General features: G+C 45.8%; 1 protein-coding gene across 1 annotated transcript in view; it reads left to right on the forward strand.

Annotated features, from left to right (window-relative positions):
* The window catches only part of CMTM4 (CKLF like MARVEL transmembrane domain containing 4), a 57252-nt gene extending 36722 nt beyond the window's left edge, over positions 1 to 20530 (forward strand). Inside the window, exons 3-4 of the mRNA XM_077454181.1 lie at positions 14744 to 14842; positions 18778 to 20530. Of these exons, the coding sequence (XP_077310307.1) occupies positions 14744 to 14842; positions 18778 to 18951 (273 nt within the window). The 3' untranslated portion in view covers positions 18952 to 20530. The remainder of the gene's footprint in view (positions 1 to 14743; positions 14843 to 18777) is intronic.
* Positions 20531 to 21836: the final 1306 nt, after the last annotated feature.

Consider the following 21836-nt stretch of genomic DNA (forward strand, 5'->3'; position numbering starts at 1 on the left):
CAGGAAGAAACGTTTTTTTGTTTTTTTTTTCACTTATTCAGCAGATATAACACAACACTTTCAATGCTACATTTAGATCAAAAAAGAGAAGGCCATTCTCAGGATTTATATATACACTTTGAGTTCAGGGCTCCATTATGTGATATTGTAATGCACGCTCTGTAGATAGTACGCCCATATTCTTGGGAAATCAATGCTTAGCATAGTTTTTTTTTTTGTACATGGAATATACAGTGCCTTGCAAAAGTATTCAACCCCCTTCGTGTTTTGTTGCCTCACACGCTGGTATTAACATGGATTGTTTGAGGATTTGCATCATTTAATTTACAGAACATGCCCACAGCGTTGAACATTTTTTTATTTTTTTATTTTTTTATTTTGAAGCAAACAACAAATAGGACAAAATAACAGAAAAAGTCAATGTGCATAACTATTCACCCCCCTAAAGTCAATACTTTGTAGAGCCACCTTTTGCGGCTATCACAGCTCCAAGTCACTTTGGATAAGTCTCTATGAGCTTGCCATATCTTACCACTGAGATTTTTGCCCATTCCTCCTTGCAAAACTGCTCCAGCCCTTTCAAGTTGGTTGATTTGCTCTTGTGAACAGCAATCTTTAAGTCTGACCACAGATTTTCTATTGGATTGAGGTCTGGGCTTTGACTAGGCCATTCCAAAACATTTACATATTTCCCCTTAAACCACTCAAGTGTTGCTTTAAGCTGTGTGTTTGGGGTCATTGTCCTGCTGGAAGGTGAACCTCCGTCCTAGCCTCAAATCACACACAGACTGGTACAGGTTTTGTTCAATAATATCCCTGTATTTTGCACCATCAATCTTTCCCTCAACTCTGACCAGTTTCCCAGTCCCAACTGCTGAAAAACATCCCCACAGCATGATGCTGCCACCACCATGTTGGGCATGGTGTTCTTTAGGTGATGTGATGTGTTGGGTCTGCGTCAGACATAGTGTTTTCTTTTATGGCCAAAAAGTTAAATGTTAGTCTCATCAGACCAGAGCACCTTCCTCCATACATTTTGGGAGTTTCCCACATGCCTTTTCTCAAACTCAAAATGTGCCATTTTGTTTTTTGCTGAAAGTAATGGCTTTCTTATGGCCACTCTGCCATAAACCCCAACTCTATGGAGTGTGCGGCTTATTGTCGTCCTATGTGCAGATAGTCCAGTCTCTGCAGCTCCTCCAGGGTTACCTTAGGTCTCTGTGCTGCCTCTCTGATTAATGCCCTCCTTGCCCCGGTCTGTGAGTTTTGGTGTGCGGCCGTCTCTTGGCAGGTTTGCTGTTGTGCCATGTTCTTTCCATTTGGTTATGATAGATTTGATGGTGCTCCTAGGGATCATCAAAGATTTTGATATTTTTTCATAACCTAACCCTGACTTGTACTTCTCAACAACATTGTCCCTTACTTGTTTGGAGAGTTCCTTGGTCTTCATGGCAGTGTTTGGTTAGTGGGGCCTCTTGCTTAGGTGTTGCAGCCTCTGGGGCCTTTCAAAAAGGTGTGTATATGTAATTACAGATCATGTGACACTTAAATTGCACACAGGTGGACATCATTTCACCAATTATGTGACTTCTGAAGGTAATTGGTTGCACCAGAGCTTTTTATGGGCTTCATAACAAAGGGGGTGAATACATACATACATGCCAATTATCAGTTTTATGTATATATTTTTACTTCACTAACTTAGGCTATTGTGCATTGATCCATCACATATAATTCAGATTAAAAAAAACATTGAACTAAGGGCTGTAATGTAACAAAATGGGTAAAAAGCCAAGGGGAGTGAATACTTTTGCAAGGCACTGTAGAAGACACCTAGAGTTTGCGAAAAATTATTACAATGATGATTAATATGAAACCACTTCCTCCCCCATGATTAGAACGGTCACATGACTCCACGGTGCAGAAATTTTGCTGAAATATGAAATCACATGAGCTTTACCACCTTTGGTTTGGGATTATTTCTTAAATATGTGCACGTCTGTAAGAATTACAGGAGGTTGGCATTGTGCTTACTAAAGCTGAAATTCATTCTTCTCATTCTTGGCTAAAGAACATTAACCCAGAAAGACGACCTCCTCCCTTTCCAGTCTCCTTTATGAGCTTCAGTGGTTGCCGTTTAATTTCTTTTTATCAAGGAAGTAACAGGCATAAAGAAAACCATTCACCAACCTGGACGACAGCGACTGAGCTCACAATGCAAAGACGACATTGAGTAAAAATTTTATCTCTGAATTAGGGTTGCACCAACGAGTACCGATACTTGTAAACATGTACTTACAGGTACCGATACTTGTAAACATGTACTCACAGGTACCGATACTTGTAAACATGTACTCACAGGTACCGATACTTGTAAACATGTACTCACAGGTACCGATACTTGTAAACATGTACTCACAGGTACCGATACTTGTAAACATGTACTCACAGGTACCGATACTTGTAAACATGTACTCACAGGTACCAATACTTGTAAACATGTACTCTGCTGTGGGAATGGAGCCCATACAAAATGAATGGGTTCAAATCGCACTGCAAAGGTTCGCATGCAATGTGAACAGGAATGTGGTGTGATTCCTATCCGAATCCTGAGCCTTTCCGATGGGCCATTAATACAGTCAGGCACTCGGCACAGTGTTCTGTCAAAATAGGCAATTCGTCGAAATCTCCAATCGCGTCACTTCCGGTTACTGTAAACATCTCTAATTGCAGAGGTAGATGAGTTGCTGTTTTGACGCAACACCGGCAAGCGTATACACACCGATACATGATATTATGAGTGGACATTGTTAGTCTGCCGATACTAACCAACAACACGGCCAGACTTTGTGTACCGGAGTGTACAGTGGACTGTGTCAAAACAGCAACTCTTTTAAGGCCGGTTCACACTATTGCAAATTGGATGCAAAACAAAGCATCCAATTGGCAATAGCAAGAGATTGTGACCGGCTCTCTATGGAGCCAGTGCACATATCTCCGATGCGGCTCTTGTGCAGATTTGCACAGGAGCCCTGTGCATCTTTTGGTCAGTTTCAGGTCCGAATTCAGCCCAAAATTTAGGCTGAAATTGGACCTGAAACAGTGAACCAGAACGCACCGGACCCCTGCTATGAGCCTCATCGGCATGCAGTGTGAACCCAAACTAAATCTCAGATTACTGATGCTTTCATCTCAATAAATTTGGCTATTTTGACAGAACACCTGCAAGTGTTCTCAGATTGCACTAGGCAGTGCCACTATCATCTTCACTTTGTTCAATCAGAGAACACCTTGCATTCACTGCGAAAAATGCAAGGTGTTGTGTAAATAGAAATCATGCCAATTGAGTGCCCCCTTTTGTACTTTGCAGCAAGGCAGCGGCTTGACACAAGACCTTGAAGACAGCGGGGATCAGATGTAATTGCACTTGATACGATTCCCCACTTCCACACTTCAACCTCGGGAGACCTCAGTGTGATTCCCAGGGCCCAACATCAGCCGAGTTATAAAAGAAGGCAGTAAATATAGATTAATAGCTACAACCTGCTCAGCCTCAATAAAATAGGACTTTGAAAAGAAAAAAAATCCCTCAATGATTATTACTACTTTCCCGAAAATTATAGACTGGTAGCCCTGTCTGTTTATTACATACTTGGGCTCTGCTCTCTGCTGATACACAATGGTTATACTTTACTACTCCTTACAAAGCAAGTCTATGGGTCCCTCTCCCCCCCCTCCCTCTCTCCCCCCCTCCCTCTCTCTCCCTCTCTCCTCCCTCTCCCTCTCTCCCCCTCTCTCTCCCTCTCTCTCCCTCTCTCCTCCCTCTCCCTCTCTCCTCCCTCTCCCTCTCTCCTCCCTCTCCCTCTCTCCTCCCCCTCCCTCTCTCCCCCCTCCCTCTCTCCCCCCCTCCCTCTCTCCCCCCTCCCCTCTCCCCCCCTCTCTCCCTCTCCCTCTCTCCTCCCTCTCCCTCTCTCCTCCCCCTCCCTCTCTCCTCCCCCTCCCTCTCTCCTCCCCCTCCCTCTCTCCCCCCCTCCCTCTCTCTCTCTCTCTCTCTCTCTCTCTCGCCCTCTCGCCCTCTCGCCCTCTCGCCCGCCCGCCCTCTCGCCCTCCCTCTCGCCCTCCCTCTCGCCCTCTCGCCCTCTCGCCCGCCCTCCCTCTCGCCCGCCCTCCCTCTCGCCCGCCCTCCCTCTCGCCCGCCCTCCCTCCCTCCCTCTCGCCCTCCCGCCCTCTCGCCCTCCCGCCCTCCCGCCCTCCCGCCCTCTCGCCCTCTCGCCCTCTCGCCCTCTCGCCCTCTCGCCCTCTCGCCCTCTCGCCCTCCCGCCCTCTCGCCCTCCCGCCCTCTCGCCCTCCCGCCCTCTCGCCCTTCCGCCCTCTCGCCCTCTCGCCCTCCCTCCCTCTCGCCCGCCCTCCCTCTCGCCCTCCCTCCCTCTCGCCCTCTCGCCCGCCCTCCCTCTCGCCCTCCCGCCCTCCCTCCCTCTCGCCCTCCCGCCCTCCCTCCCTCTCGCCCTCCCGCCCTCTCGCCCTCCCTCCCTCTCGCCCTCCCGCCCTCTCGCCCTCTCGCCCTCTCGCCCTCTCGCCCTCTCGCCCTCCCGCCCTCTCGCCCTCCCGCCCTCTCGCCCTCCCGCCCTCTCGCCCTCCCGCCCTCTCGCCCTCCCGCCCTCTCGCCCTCCCGCCCTTTCGCCCTCCCTCCCTCTCGCCCTCTCGCCCTCTCGCCCTCCCTCGCCCTCTCGCCCTCTCGCCCTCCCGCCCTCTCGCCCTCTCGCCCTCTCGCCCTCTCGCCCTCTCGCCCTCCCGCCCTCTCGCCCTCCCGCCCTCTCGCCCTCCCGCCCTCTCGCCCTCCCGCCCTCTCGCCCTCCCGCCCTCTCGCCCTCCCGCCCTTTCGCCCTCCCTCCCTCTCGCCCTCTCGCCCTCTCGCCCTCCCGCCCTCTCGCCCTCTCGCCCTCCCGCCCTCTCGCCCTCCCTCCCTCTCGCCCTCCCTCCCTCTCGCCCTCCCTCCCTCTCGCCCTCCCTCCCTCTCGCCCTCCCTCCCTCTCGCCCTCCCTCCCTCTCGCCCTCCCTCCCTCCCTCCCTCTCGCCCTCCCTCCCTCTCGCCCTCCCTCCCTCTCGCTCGCCCTCCCGCCCTCCCGCCCTCTCGCCCTCCCGCCCTCTCGCCCTCTCGCCCTCCCGCCCTCTCGCCCTCCCGCCCTCTCGCCCTCCCGCCCTCTCGCCCTCCCGCCCTCTCGCCCTCCCTCCCTCTCGCCCTCCCGCCCTCTCGCCCTCCCGCCCTCTCGCTCGCCCTCTCGCCCTCCCTCCCTCTCGCCCTCTCGCCCTCCCTCCCTCCCTCTCGCCCTCCCTCCCCTCTCGCTCTCTCGCCCTCTCTCCCTCCCTCCCTCCCTCTCGCCCTCCCTCCCGCCCTCCACCCTAATGCCCACTTATTGGTACACTCTGCTTTCTGTATTCCCTTTTTATTGAATGGGTCAGCTCATGTGTTTTATCTTTGCTGCGCTCCTTGTAAATACCAGTGGTGGATTGATCTTGACCTGCATAATGGAAGACACATGGCCTGTGGGGGTCTGGCTGCCAATAACTCTCAATAGAAGCTCCCAACACAGAGTTTTGCTAGCGGAGGGTTTAATGGCGTGTGAAAAATGCTGTCTTGTGCATTAGGCTTGTTTTCACTCTCTGCGGGTCTCTTATTCTCTGCATACTTTTGCAATAAAAACTATCAGAAATAAACTGTGTGCCCCGTGACTTCTTGCTTAAAGTGGTAATAAACACCAGACCAAAAATGTAAATATATTGCAGCTTAGCAATCATTAGATGGGGAGTCTGCATTTGTTTTTTTTTTGGTTTTTTGTTTTGTTTGTTTTTTTGTCGTCTTTCCCTCTGTTTTTCACCTGGTCATCTGGCCAGTAACGCCCCCCCCCCCCCCCCACACCGGATGAAGAAGCACGGGGCAACTTTGGACAGCAGCATTGCAAGTCTGGGGGGTGGGAAGTGTTCGATGGACTAGCAGATTTAAGCCCCGTACACACAGCCTGACTATTTGGCCCGTTTGTACAGAAGCCGGTCTGCCTGAAAAACATCTGCCGATCAGCGCTCTCAGCCAATGGCTGTGAGTGCTGACCGGTATGTTCTGGCCGTCAATCCCCCTCTTAGAACACAATAGCTCAGTGGTGATATTGATGTACTAACATTGGATAGTTAGTACAGCGACCGCCTAATTTTTTTATTTTCCTTCAACCTCCTGGGTTAAAAGAAAAAAAAATGATCTTGTGTACCTAGCATTATGTACACTAAATACATTGAAGCCAACCTCAAGCTAACATGTTATAGGCAGTTACAGCAAACTGTTTTGTTCCTTTAGGCATAAGGGTTTTACATAAATAAAAGCACCCCTGCCAGTGTTGAATGGTTTGTCCCATCCCTGTAACCGATATATATGTGCAGGACAGCTTGTTCTTTTGCAAAACAACAGACTTACCAGCCAGATCACCAGTTGAAAATAAAGGAAATGGCCTTAAAAAGAAAACGAATAAAGGCACTGCATCTAAGAATTGGTAAGCTTTAATATAGTAAATGTTTTTTCTTTTAGGTTTAATACCACTTTAAATACACATTTTATTGTTTGCTTTGGGCAGTGAATAGGAAATCCTGGGTCAGCTGTATGCATGCCGGGATGAATGGCTGTTCAGGATTATCTGTACATCTGCTGTAACTTTACAGAATTTTGTGCAACGTCGGTCATTATGGTGTAAAAGAATGGTGTGTGCTGAATTCTTTATACATCTTGAGCCATGGGTTGAGTTAATACAAGAACATTCGATATTCTGCTTTATATTGGGTCTTAAAGCTGAACTCCAGGCACACATGAAAATACACATATAAGGGACCTGTCTTTCCTGTTGGAAGATTTGTATCTCTATATGTCCAGCCCTGAAACTTACACAGTCCTGCCAAGCAACACAATCAGGTTGGTGACCTCACTATTCTGTTGTGAAAAATATACTATTCAACTTTGTCACCCAAAGCCTTCCATTTGACAATGCAGGAGCAACAGCATTCTGATGAAGTAACCTTTCTGCTCTCTTCTTTTTTTAGCAAAGCTCTTTCCCGGCCTGTCTGTAGGGAAACGGTGGAAGGGAGAGCTTCTAGTCCTCTGCTGCTGGTCACATGTCAAAATAAAAAATGGTCTTTGGAATACAGGTTAAAAGTAAATAATGAGCGTGGCTTGATGATGGCAGCGTGAAGACGTGCTGACTGAAGCTCTGCACGGGCTGAAACCAGGAATCGCCCGTCGGATCAATCAGGCGAGCCTTTCTATTAATGCTGGGGACCGCAAGCACCCGCTGAGTACCAGGGAACCCAGGGGACCAGTTAACACCTACTACTTTTTACGGCAAACCGCAATCTCAGTCACCCCAGAAAGCGCCACCGCCGCTAGTAGCAGCAGTAAGAAAAACACACAGGCAGGGGCTGGGGACTCTCAAGATTGGTCACACTGTCTGCATACCTGCCCTGGTCTGACCCACAGCCTGCATTAGAGAATATTGGTGGAGACAGTCGGCTACCCTGTAGGGCCCCTCCGGGACATTGTTGCAGAACTACCCACCAAACAAGACCTCCAGGCCGTGGCTACCTCAATTGTGAATGTCCTTATTTGGGAGCTCCATGACCTCCGCCAGCAGGTGGACTCAGTGGAGGAGCGAGTAATGGACCTGGAGTCATCCACAAGTGTCACAGATGCCCACATCACTACCCTGGAGAGGGAACAACAGGCCTTTTGCCATCATCTTGTTGAAGTTCAACTGCGGCTAGATGATGGGGAAAATCGTAGTAGGCGCAATAATCTGCGACATGGCATTCCAGAGGTCCTCATGGGCCCGGACCTATGGGCCTCTGTGACTGGTATATTAATCCGCTCCTGGGCAAACCTACTTCAGAGCTAGAGCTGGACAGGGTCCACAGAGTCTCGGGCCCTAGGGCACCCCACCCTTTCTTCCCAAGGCTGTGCTCCTCCAGGCCTACCACGAGACGTGATCTGTAGGGTACATTTTTTCACTTCTAAAGAAGACATCCTATGCCTGGTTTGGTCAAAGGACCCCACTGACTTTGACAGAGCCATGATTCGGATCTACCCTGATGTCTCCAGACAAACACGGGCCCTACAGGGCCTTATGCGACCTCTGTTGGAAGTGATTTGTGAAGCAGAGGCCACCCCTTTCATCTAATCGTGCGGAAGCAGGGATTGGACCTCTGCCAAGAACGCAGTGGCTGCGCAGACCCCGGTCTCGTACCTCTAGTCGTGAAGCTCCAAGGTCCCACTGACCTCATCCGAAGCCTTACATCCTCTTCAATAAGTGTGGTTGGTAAGACTGTACAGACTGTGACCCTGAGTCTCACTCCAGAAACATCAAACAGCTCTGTGACACCAAGGACTGGACTTTTACGGGCTCTGATCTGCCTTGACTCTTTGGGTACTGTGAGTTTGGCTGCTTGTATATTATTGCTGTGCCTTAGTTAACCATACAGTTTTCTGTACAGGACGTTGGGCATAGGGTCTGGGTATACAGGGGCCTGTTTTAGTGGAGTCGGGCCGCCTGCCTTTATTTCACCTGTTATACTTTGTTTTGCCCTGCCTTTGGTATTGGCTGACTCTTCCCGGCCTGCCATCCTTTCGGGGAGACTCACTCACTAGTGGGGGAGGTCTATGGACAGACCAGGAAGCTCCATACTTCCTCTGATATGGCAGCAGAGTTTTGCTCCTTTTTTATGAGGGCCTCTAAAACCTAGGCCGGTCGCCTTCTTTGGTGTCCCCTTTTGGTGGCGGTACCACCCCCCCAGTCCTATCTTGCCTCCTCGGGCATGCCATCTCTTCCTCTTGCAGTCGGAGAGGAATTAGAGGAACCCATCACGGTCAAGGAGTTGGGAGTGGCCCTTGCCAACTCCAAACCAAAGATGGCCCCTGGCCCCGATGGCCTCACCCCAAGCTACTACAAAGCCTTCTTTGAGACCCTATCTTGTCCACTGGTCTCTGCCTAAACTCAATCACAGAAGGGAGTCTTTCCCAATTGACACTCTAAGAGCCTATATTTTCCTTATTCAGAAGGCGGGGAAGGACATGCTACGGAGAATTACCGTCCGATAGCACTCCTGAATACGGATTTGAAACTATTTGCAAAAATGTTGGCCAATAGATTGCTCCCACATATCCTGAGTCTCATTCACAAAGATCAAGCGGGCTTCGTGCCCTTTACGTGAACCGTGCGATAACACCGTTTCTGTGGTGAGCTTGATCCATGCAGCCAGATATTCAAACTGACCTCTTCTCTTGCTGTCTACGGATGCAGAGAAAGCCTTCAACCGGGTAAACCATGCAAGCCACCTTGGAACATATTGGTCTCCAGTCCTCCATATTGAGCTGGATAATGTCCCTCTACTCTAACCCCATGGCCGCAGTCAAGGTCAACAAGACGTGATCCAACTTTTTTGGCATACGCAATGACACACAACAGGGCTGCCCCCTGTCCCCTTTCATATTTATACTCACTCTAGAGCCATTCCTGTGTACGGTTCTGGCGGACTCTGGCATTGCTGGTGTTTCAAATGCTTTGTGGATGCATAAGGTGGCCGCTTTTGCGGATGACTTGATCTTTTTCCTAACGGAACCACTTACTTCCCTTCTAAAACTGCTCCAGTCTCTGCAGGATTATGGGGCTCTTTCCCTTTTTCCACATTAACTTCTCTAAATCGTCCATTCTTAACATCACTGGGGACATGGACATTATCAAATCTCTCCGCTTGGCTTTCTCCTTTCACTGGACGACCGACTCGATCCACTATCTGGGTGTTGATATCACCTCCGACCCCCTCCAATCTGTACCAGGCAAACTTTGCTCCACTACTTACCCACCTTAAAGAATGCATTAAGGTGAAAAACATTGAGGGTGTACAACCCCTTTAACACAACAGGAAATTAAGGCAAATCTCCCCAATGGGGCACAGACAACAAAAACTACATAGACAGGTTTCAACCCTTCTCTTCCTTACTCTATTCAAAATGGGGAGAATAAAAAACCTTTTGAGTATACTTACACTTTAAGTCCAAATCCAGCAACTGTTTCCAGAGACTTCCTCTCATTTGCTTTTCCTGTGACCAGGGCCAGGACAAGGGGTGGGCAGGAGGGGTAGTTGCCTTGGGCTTAGTGAAGTAATGGGCAAAAATTGATGCAGGGTGGTACACCCATTCTACGGTGTGTGTGTGTGTGTGTCTGCAATTCTGGATCTTTGCCTTGGGCACTGGACAATCCTGTCCCAGTACTGCCAGTGACAGCACCAAGAAGAAATCTCCTCAATAGGGCACATAGCAATAAAAATCTAATTTCTTACCCCTCTCCATGTTGAAATATAAAAAGAAAATGTAAGCTAGAGTTGGGCTTTACAAATGCATATTTGTACCTCTTTAATTGTGGTCTTAATCTTTTGGTAAGCCCAGAACCCAGCTGTGTATTAGATTCACCTCTCTTATACAGAGAATGTATCATTGTGTCCTAACCCGGCTTAGAATATTGTAACATGTAATTAAGCCTATAGGGGATAACTGCATTTCTTCCATGAACGGGGGTTGGAGGAATATTTGACCTATGACTACACTGGTAAATAAATAGCCGCCTCTTGATGTAAAATGTAAACCCTAACTGGATGACATTTAGCCCTCCTTCTTGGAGTGATTTGTCATGCGATTTGACAGGTCAAATCACATGACAAGTCGCAGCCTATTGCCGCCAATGACACGGTTTCAATTGGTGTGACGCCAACTTTACGGCACCGCACCAATTTTCAAAAGTATTTCCTGCACTACTTTTGCCGCTTTTGGGTGCGACTTCAATAGACTTTTGTGCACGAAGCCGCACAGTTGCCTTTCAAGTAGCACCTGAAATCGTGCTGACCTGCTACTTTGAAATTGCGCTACTTCAGGTAAAGTAGCACAATTTCAAAGTAGAATCGATATGAACCAGGACTTGGGATCCATTTACACTAAGTGCGTTGGGCGGCTATTCTGGCGCAGTCCAACCACATCCTCACTGCAAGACTGTGAAATGCTTCGTCTTGGGTGTTGTAGGTTCACACCACTGCGTTGCGGTGCTGAGTGCTGAAACAAGTCCTGTATGGGTCACCACATGCTGCCAGATACTGTGTGGCATTTCAATAAAGTAAAAAAAAAAAAAAAAAGTGAACACTGTGGTCTACCGGTTTAGGTGCATCAACACTCACCAGACCATGCTGCACACCAGCCCCCTTCAATGCATTGGCTGGTATGTGGCGGGGTCTGGTCAGTGTTGATGCACCTAAACCGGTAGACAACAGTGTTCGTTTTTTTTTTTTTTTCTTTCTTTCTTTTAACTACAAGCTCTGGAAGGTTTTATGTCCTTCATAACCAGGCTATTTGTTACTATTTAGAACTGCGCTATTTTATCTGGTAATTGCACGGTCATGCAACACTGTGCACAAACAAAATTGATATCAGTTTTTTCACACAAATAGAGCTTTCTTTTTTGTGGTATTTGATCACCTATGGGTTTTTCTTTTTTTTTATTATATAGACAAAACAAGACTGACAATTAAAAACCAAAAAAAAAAAACTATAAAACATATCCAATTAAAAAAATAAATTAAAAAAAAGTTTAGGCCAAAATGTATTTTGCTACAGGTCTTTGATAAAAAAAAAAAAAAATCTCAAAAAGCATATGTTAATTTTTTTTAGAGTGAAACTTATAGCGTCTACAAATGATGGCGTGCACATATATACTGGAATTTGTATTTTATTTTTATACTAGTAATGGCGGTAAGCGGCTTAAAGTCGGTGGGCAATCTGACACTAACTAACACTGGGTGGGATCTGACTAATTGATACTGCCATCACCAGTGACATTAATACAGTGATCAGTGTTAATACTATACTGTCACGGTACTAATTACACTGGCTGGGAAGGGGTTAACCTATAGGCGCAATCAAAGGGTTAAACTAAGGGATGTTACTGTTTGCTCTCTGCTTTGCAGGGTGAACAAAAACAGCCATGCTCTCCGTAGAAAGCCCTGTGTCGTTCACCAACACAGGGCTCGTAGCTGTCATTCGCTCAGCAGATCAGCATACATTATTGGCCATGACCCGATGATCAGCTTGTGCTGTAGTGAATGACGGCACAGCCGGGGCGGCGCCCGTGTACGCCCCCTACCTGGAAATTTTGGATCACGTGTATATACACGATCCAGCGAAGCGGCGCCGCACTGTAGCAGTAAAGTCCGGAACTGGTTAAAACTGACTTGCTACCATTCCTTCTCTTCCTTTTTGTTTGAGTCTTGGTGCTGGATCACCAGTTTCTATGTTAATGAACTTTGTCGATTTTCAAATAGATGAAAAATTACTTTTCAAATGATATTTCATGTTAACACTTATGTATGATTTTAGTGACTGGGATTACTTATTCTATGTTTTTTTATTTTGAGCTCTTCAGTTTCCAAAGTGGAGCTGCATGGAAATATATACAGAGGCTGCAAATTCTTACCCCCTTCTTAAAATACTAGATGCCTGGCAGTCTTTGACTTTGATGCTTTTAGAGTCACTGACTATGTTTAAGCATGTAGCAAGTGAAGTCAGAACTCCTTATCTGCGCATTTGTTCCAAGTCAATGCTTAAAAAGTGTCTGTAAACCCTTACATATACCCAGTGAAGTGACTGGCCTCAGGTGATACTCAGAGATTAAACAAATCCTCCTACATACGTTGTACCTGTTTATCGGCAGTCTTCTCTTCTCTACATTTGTTCAAAGTCCAGATTTATTACAGGAACAGAGCTGAGGTTGTCTATTACAGGCTTGTGTCCCTCCCCTCTCGCCTTGTTTCTCTTGGTGTCAGGAAAACTTTGTCAGAAATTACTCATGTAGATAGCAGAGGAATGAGGCAGCTGAGAGAAATGACACTTAGTGCTCTGGATTGAGACAAGTACACACTATAGACCAGTCTTTCTCAACCTTTTCAACTCAGAGGAACCCTTGAAATAGTTCTCTGGTCTCGGGAAACCCTGCTACAAATGTGAAATCTGCATCTCATGATACATTAGTGTGATGGTCAGTGAGAGGAATGCTCCTTACACTTGTGGTCATTGGGAAGAATTACCTCCTTACAGATGGCTAAAAAGATCATTGGTGTCAATGGGAACTTATCTGAGAGGCAGAAATTGCTCAATGCTGAAGGAACCCCTAGCAACCTCTGGAGGAACCCTAGGGATCCACGGAACCCTGGTTGAAAAGGGATATGCTTTTGTTCTTATTTCATGTCTGAGGTTTACAACCACTTCAACTTTTTCCCGCCCACGCTATTGCCAAAAGATGGCTACAGTGCGGGCTTCCAGTTTTGGGGTGATGTCCATGGACACCCTCCCAGGACTCCCCCCGTGTGCCGCCTGTAGCGTACATCCGGTGCTTTGTGACCGATGTATCTTCAGACTCAGCTTATTGTACATCACGGTAAAGGAGCAATCACAGCAGCCCTTTTCAATGTGATCAGCTGTGTCCAATCACAGCTGATCACATGTAAATAGACTTGCCGGTTATCAGTAGTCCTTTTCTCCCACACTGTGTCTGTTTGAGGAAAGAACAACTGATTACCGGAAAGACTGTCAGTATTTTTATACTAATAATCAGGGCACTGATCATCCGTGCTGCCCCATCAGTGCTGCATCAGTGCTGCCCCATCTGTACTGCATCAGTGCAGCCCCATCTGTACTGCATCAGTGCAGCCCCATCTGTACTGCATCAGTGCAGCCCCATCTGTACTGCATCAGTGCAGCCCCATCTGTACTGCATCAGTGCAGCCCCATCTGTACTGCATCAGTGCAGCCCCATCTGTACTGCACCAGTGCAGCCCCATCTGTACTGCACCAGTGCAGCCCCATCTGTACTGCACCAGTGCAGCCCCATCTGTACTGCACCAGTGCAGCCCCATCTGTACTGCATCAGTGCAGCCCCATCTGTACTGCATCAGTGCAGCCCCATCTGTACTGCATCAGTGCAGCCCCATCTGTACTGCATCAGTGCAGCCCCATCTGTACTGCATCAGTGCAGCCCCATCTGTACTGCATCAGTGCAGCCCCATCTGTACTGCACCAGTGCAGCCCCATCTGTACTGCACCAGTGCAGCCCCATCTGTACTGCACCAGTGCAGCCCCATCTGTACTGCACCAGTGCAGCCCCATCTGTACTGCACCAGTGCACATCAGTGAAGAAGAAAAATTACTTATTTGCAAAAGTTTTGTAACAGAAATATCAAAATATTCAGGTTGTTTTATTTTTTGCTAAAAAAAATAAAATAAAAAATAAAAAAAAACTGTGGTGATTAAATACCACCAACAGAAATCTCTACCTGTCTCAAAAAATGATAAAAATGTCTTATGGGTACAGTGTTGCTTGACCTCGCAATTGTCATTTAAAGTGTGAAAGTGCTGAAAGCTGAAAATTGGCCTGGGCCAGGACGGGGGTGAAAGTGCCCTGCATTGAGGGGGTTAATGTATTAAAGCCAAAGAGGTTCACAGCTGACAAAATATTCTTTTGAAAAGGCCAGCAATGGTGGACTGGTGTGTTTTTCAGAGTCCTTCTCCTGAGCTGCCACGTGAGCCCACGGCTTGGCTGCAGAGCTTTGAATTGTAGGGCTGAAGAATGTGCCGGACTGTCATTTTCATTGTCTGTTGTGTGTTTATGTCTTTCAGGATCTGGTAAACACCGGACTCAGCGCTCTCTTTTTCTTCATCGCCTCTGTAATTTTGGCCTCGCTGAACCACAAGTCTGGGGCGGAAATTTCTGCAGCGGTAAGAGAACGGCTTTCTGAAGTCTTTCCAGCGAGAAGTGAATGTGCGCCTTAAGCCAGATTCTGCTGCCTGGTCTCCTGGTCCACACTACCCCCTTCCCGTCTTTTTGTATTCATTGTGTGCCATTAATAGCTGTATTAAAATACTATTATTTTACATCTCGCCCGAAAACAGGATTTCATTTTCAGGTAGACATGGGTGAGCTGCAGCTTTCTTTACGTGTCTGTGCTTCCTAAGGAACCACTCCGGACACAGCAAAGCCTCAGTTCCTTTCACCTCCTTGCACATCTCTTCTTAGGAGTTTTCAGTTGCTGTTTGTGCTGGCCCAGCTCCTCCACCTTTCATTTCACCTCCCTACATATCTTTTTATGTAGCAGTCAAGAAAGGTATGATGAGGAATACTATAGAGAAGCCATTCTCAACCAGGGTTCCTCGGAACCCCAGGATTCATCTATGGTGCCAGAGGTTGGCTAGGGTTTCCTTGAGCTGTGGCTGATGGACCTCCAATTTGATGGTGCCTGTATGGATCTGGGGCCCACACCACTTAGCAGAGCAAGCAGCAAGACACCATAGCTTTTTAGCGGTCTGTAAGAGTGGCATTCTTCCCAATGATCGGCAATGTAAGGGACATTTTTTCCAATGGACCTCTGATAGATTGACCTAATCGGAGGTTCCCCAAGATATTTTTTAGGGGGACAAGACAGAGATAGGCTGCTAATAGAGCGTTCACTAAAGTGATAGCAGTGTGTCTGCTGGTGCAAATGACCTCAAATCCAAGATGGCGGTGCCCAGCAGCAGTTTTGGGGCGTTAAAATTCTACACAGGGGTGACTTTTACAAGTAAAAAGCATGCGTAAAATGTTAAATGCACATATATTATGGGAATATTGCGGTTAAAGCGTTTGTTAACCAAAAAAAAAAAAATATATGGATCCTGCTCCTTTTAAGCATTTTATACAGGACAGTGCTTGTGCTGTGTAATTTGGACCTCTGTAACACCTGAAAAAACCTGGCTGATGCTGCCAGTTTCCCCCCTCCCCGCTTTAAACTGACCACAGTAATCATGGCTGCTGAGCCCTGACCCCGTGGTCAGAGTATGTGCCTCCGTCATCCACAGCCTGCTCTTCTGTGTCTGTCTCCTCTGTTCCCCTCCGCTCTCTGCATGTCACCTTCTGCCTTTACAACTCTTTTAAAGAAAAACCATGCTGAATAATATGTAAGCTGACCTTGCCTTCTGAAACTGCTAGTTGCCTGGCTGTTATGCTGATTCAGTTACCTAGTGCTTTTTATGTCACTTAAACCTTAACAGATATGCAGATGAGGGATTCCACCCTCTGTCTGACTTTACTTGCTGCTTGCTTGTTCCAAATCAAAGAGCCATAACATATGAAAGCCGATGCAACAGCGTGATAGTCTGTTAGCATTTTCAGACGTACGGTAAGTCACTAATAGCGGCCCCGTTATTTTTATTTGTAGACATTTTGTCTAACCAGTGAACTAGACTCTGGAAGTATGCAGCTACTTGTAACAGCCGCTCACATGTGGATTTCCTGTTAAACAGCTGCGTTGTAATACGCCAGATACAGGAGTCTCTGCTGCCCCCTAGTGTTATTTTATTTTTTTGTTACAGATAAGCACCATCCATGGCTGTTAATACAGTTTTAGCTCACCTGTAGATAAAGTCGAAGCATGACAAACAATAGAATTAAAATAACTAGATGGACGCACTCCCAGTAAACATCGATTTAAGAGCTTATTAGTATAAAACACGTTGGAGGCCTCTCTCCTGTTTTTTATTACCTGTATTGGTTTTTTTATGGATTTGTATGAATAAAGAGTATTTTTGGAGGTTATGGTCATCCACTAATTAAACCACTTTTTTAAAAAAATACTTTAAGCCCCCCAAACAATAATATATTTACTGAAAGCAAAGGCCCTGGAGAATAACATGATGGTAGCTGCAGGAGTTTATTTTTTATTTTTTTTGTATGTTGCACGATAATTGTGTAACTTTATCAAATGCACATTTTCAGGCAAAATTTTAGTGCCCACTAACACAATAGAATACCATTTTTTTCTTTGGTAAAATATAAAAGAAAAGATGGGGCAGTGTCGAATAAATAGGTACCCAACATGTCAAGCCTTAACGTTTTTGTGTGTTCGCGACATGGTGAGCAACTGTGGTACCCAAAATTGTCCATAGGCAATGCTTTAGTTTACTTTCACAGGTTTTTGGTTTAGAGCTGACTGTGAATTATGCCTCTGGAATTATTTGTGGCTAAACCTCATATGTGTGGCACAATCATCGTTTACATACATGAACAAGCCCTATGTGCATTCAGGTGTGTGTGGATGGTGACAGGGGTAATTTTCATTACATTTTTTATTTTATTTTTTTATAATTGTAATTATTTCAGTTATTTTACACCTTTTTTTTACTTTATTGCTATAACAATCCCCCTATGTCAGTTATGGTGAACCTTGGCACTCCAGTTGTTTTGGAACTACGTTTCCCATGATACTCAATTACACAGAGTAGCGTGCAGAGTGCATGAGCATCATGGGAAATGTAGTTCCAAAACATCTGGGGTGCAAAGGTTCACCATCACTGCCCTATGTGATAGCTTTAGACCCCCTCAATGTCTCCCCTGTTCGCCACTGCATTTAATCAAGCACAGCTTGATCAGAGCTGTACCTGGCTGGGCAAGTAGCTAGACGAGGATTTTGTCACTTCTGTGTTCATTCATTGCTTCAATCTCCGCCCGATCCTCTTATTCAGTGTACTGTAAAAGTGATCGGGTGGCTCTACAGTCTCCAGATAACTTTTATATGACAACCAGGAGTTGGCTAAAACAAATATCAGTACCAAGCTTCAGCCTTGAGCTTGTTTTTTTCTTTTCTTTTTTTTATCAGAAAACTTTATGAAGTTTAATAATGGGGCAAACTTGCAGCAGTGGTACATTATCTATATCAAAAACAGCAGACACATTGGAGAGAGAACATAGCAGACCTCCCAACCTGCAAAAACTAATTTCAAGGAGCTGGCACTCTGCACCCGCCAACAGTTGAGGGGGAGAGAGAGAGAGAAGGAAAAGCGTCTGTCAGCTTATAAACCTATAAAGGGAGATCGGTGTTCACAGCTGTCCCTCCTGCTGCATCGGCGCAATAGAATGAGTATAACACATGAGAACAAATGCATATCCATACTCTGGTATACCTCAGAGTAACTAGATAAAAGGGTAGTCAATGCATTTCAGCATAGACACATAAAAGGAGAGAATGAATAAGGAGGAAAAGAGTAGTAGAAGAGAGAGAAAGAGGAATGGGGATTTGGGGAATAAAAAAGGAACAAGAGGACTAAAAACGTTGGGGGCGGTGGTATGGTTGGTGGTCTAGGGGGATGCAATCCCTTCACAGCAAGTCAATAGCTCAGTGGTGGCCATCATAGAGGAAACCAGCTGTAGAGTCAATTCCCTTGCCTCAATCCATTGCACCCATATTTTCATAAATGTATTGGGGCAGTTGCATCCATAATGCCTTAGTTTATATAATGGTAAGAGCTTCCTTTTAATCCCTTGGCTACCAGGATGCTTGTAACCATACCTTGATAGACAAGGGTTTAATCCTGTATCTCAGTGACCAGCTGGATGTGCACCAAGGCGTAGTGTGGGCAACGGTGGACCAACCTGAAGCAGTCTTTTTTTTTTTTTTTTCTTGGGCCGTCAAAATAAAACATATGTTATGCAGTCTTAAGTAGCCTGAACACAACAGTTTTTACTGTTCTATAACAAACCAAGTTGTCCAGCAGAAGTGTCAGAGTTGGGAGACACCATATTTCTCTCTTGCCTATTTCTTTTGAAATACAATGATATTTTTTTATTATGTCATTAAATCATTTGTTATTAAAGTAATTTTAAGATGATCTGTCTATTATAGGTTTTTGGCTTTTTGGCCACCCTCTCCTACTCTGTCAACACCTACCTGGCGCTGCGAAAATGGAGATTCGGCAACCGGTCCCAGAACGTGCGTCAGTCCAGCGACTACATGAGGGCACGCAGCGAATCCCGTGACGTAGACTGCCGCCCTGAGATTCAGCGTCTGGATGCCTGAGCAACCAAGGCCAGTGGAAATTTTAACGATGAATACCTAGTGACTTCTCACCAAAGGCCTGGGATTGGCCCAGTTTTGTAAGACGGCAGCCGGCATGGGAAACATTTCCCAACTTTGACATGTGTTCATATTCCTGGACTTGGTCTTACATTCTTGATGTTGTAAGGGAAGGTAGGTGACCACCTTTGTGGCAGAGCCGTGGAGTTCCTCGGTATGTCGTCGATATACCTTGCCTCAGACAGTCTGCTAAACAGGATTCATGAAGGGACAGTCATATTGGTTTAATATAGGGCTGCACAGCACATTCATTAAACCAGAGAAGGAGGAAAATGAAGTTATTTTTATTGTCTATAAAATTAATCCACATTTTTAAAATTGTCGCCTCGGACATTTTAATCATGCATTATTTAATGATGACATTTTACTGATTTTCATGTAAGCATTAATAATTTAACAGTAGTTAGTTCTTAAAGATCAGTTTTCGTACTATTTGAATAATAGTTTTGCTGATATGAACAGCTCGTCGTGCTCATAAGTCTAAAGTGGCTAATCGTGATTGGAAAACTTTGGAACGGTTCAAGATGTATTTCAAGCAGATAAAAAAAGTTCCATTTATTCTGTATAAATAGTTGCTGAAGATTGCTAAAGATATTTTAAACTGCTACATGTAATTATTTGTATTTCTACTTTCATGTTTAAACTGCCTTCATCCTCTGCACACCAGCTGGAATTTCCAACCAGACTGGCAGCTCAGTTTTCCTGCTGCCTAAATGAAAGGGAGAGTGAGTGACGCACAATCTTATGTGCAGCTTAAAATCTCAACAGTACTTTCAGTTTAATTCAGCTAAATGTATTCCCCACGCATCAAAACAATTAACTTTTTTTTTGTTTAGAAAGTAACCACAATGGTTAGAAAAGCCTGTCCCCTGCCAGCATACTACAGAGAAGGATCCTTGAGCTCTGTGTGGAAGCAGTGGTCTCTCTGCAGGGGTCCCACACTCCTGATGGAGTCAGAGCTCTCCAATCAGCAGGGAGCATTTTTTTATTTATTTTTTTGTGGATTGTAGCATTATGGGTCTGTTTCGGCAGAGAGAAAACTACTTCCATATAGAGAACAAGGGTCATTTGTTTGTTGAGCATGTTGACATAGGAGAGACTCCACTATCCATTGTGGACACTTTCTTAAGAAAATGATCAGTAAGACTTTAAACATTAACAATAATGTCAAATTGTAAGCATTTAGAGGTGCCTGCAAATATGGCGGTTGATCTTTTGGCTAGTTTTCTAAGATGCTTATGGATGTTAGGCCCCCACTGTAATAATCAAGAGGTTGGTTATTTGATAATGAAAGCTCCACTTTAAGACAAAAATATCATGAAATGGTGTTTTTGAAAATCTGTGTAAAAAGAAATGTATTGACATTAATGTGTATAGTCGCTTTGTTAACGTGGTAATCAAATTCATTGCATCACTCACCTGTAGAATATATCAGAATGGACCAATACAAATCATTTTTTTTAATTTTGGAAAATATTTTAATTTTGTTAATGGGAATTTGGCATTAAAAATAATGAATATATTCTGACTACAGCAGGTAAATTAGAATAAGCTGAAGCTCAAGCTAAATAGAACTATGGTCTTCCATTAAAATAATATAGTCTATATTGCCAAAAGTATTGGGACCCCTGCCTTCACACGCACATGAATTTTAATGGCATCCCAGTCTTAGTCCGTAGGGTTCAATATTGAGTTGGCCCACCCTTTGCAGCTCTAATAGCTTCTCTGCTGGGCTGTCCACAAGGTTTTTTTTATTTTTTTTATTTATTTTTTTTAACAAAAGTTTTTATTAAACAATTCAGTATTACAATACAATACAGTCAGTTTCAGACAGTCAATTCTTGTTTGGTAACCGTATCAGTTCAGGGTATCTATATTCAACATCTTACAACTCCATATGAGATATACTTCTAACATTTCTCAACTGGTGACAATTCCCAAGTTACTCTCCGATTGATCCGGTGCAGAATTGCCTTAGACCCCATTCACACCTGAGCGTTTTGTAGCTTGACGCCTGAAGCTACAAAACGCTGGAGGGGAAAAAATCCATTATTCTCAATGGAGATGGTTCACATCTCCACTCCAAGTCGCCTGAAGCCCTACGCCTGAAGCTCAAACAAGTTCCAGGCCCTTTTTTGTCGCGCGAATCGGGCTGATTTGGGTGTTTTTCTTCTTTTAACATTGGTGACCTTTTGCACTGCACAAATTTGCGGCAAACCGCGGTAAAAAAACGCAGCAAAAAACGCTTGAAAACACTACGCTCAGGTGTGAATGCAGCCTTAGGGTGTTCGCTCCCCTTCCCCTGGGGGAGGCCTTCCATTGCTCAGCCTGTGTATTAGAAAAATAGCCTTGTCAGGCGTGGAAGGGTGTCACCCGGAGGGGACAATGGAGGGTCAGCGACCCCCTTCTGGAAAAGGGGGGGGAGTCCATCAGTTGGTCCCCCACCTTTCCAACTCCTCACCCACTCGCGTCCACCCAAGCAGCCCATACTTTATTAAATTTAGCCGGACATTGTCTATTCTCATAGGTGAGTCAACAGATTTTTGCCAGGATTTCAGTGTAGGGGGTTCGGCTGACTTCCAGTGGATCATTATCTCCCTCCTAGCATAGAATAGTGAGAAAGTGATGCAGAGTTTAGCATATCTATCCCCCTCCACCTCCTCTAAGTAGCTCAACAGGAGTACCATTGGGTCCCATGGTACCTGAGTCTCCATCGGTTCGCTTAACTTCTCTGCTACGTGTCCCCACTATATCTGGATTTTAGGGCAGGACCACACCATATGCCAGAACGTGCCTACTTCTGTTTTGCATCTAGGGCATGAGGGATC

This window comes from Lithobates pipiens, unplaced genomic scaffold (genome assembly GCF_037356315.1).
Source record: "Lithobates pipiens isolate NorthernLeopardFrog02 unplaced genomic scaffold, aLitPip1_a1.2 Scaffold_10, whole genome shotgun sequence".
Lineage (NCBI taxonomy): Eukaryota > Metazoa > Chordata > Amphibia > Anura > Ranidae > Lithobates > Lithobates pipiens.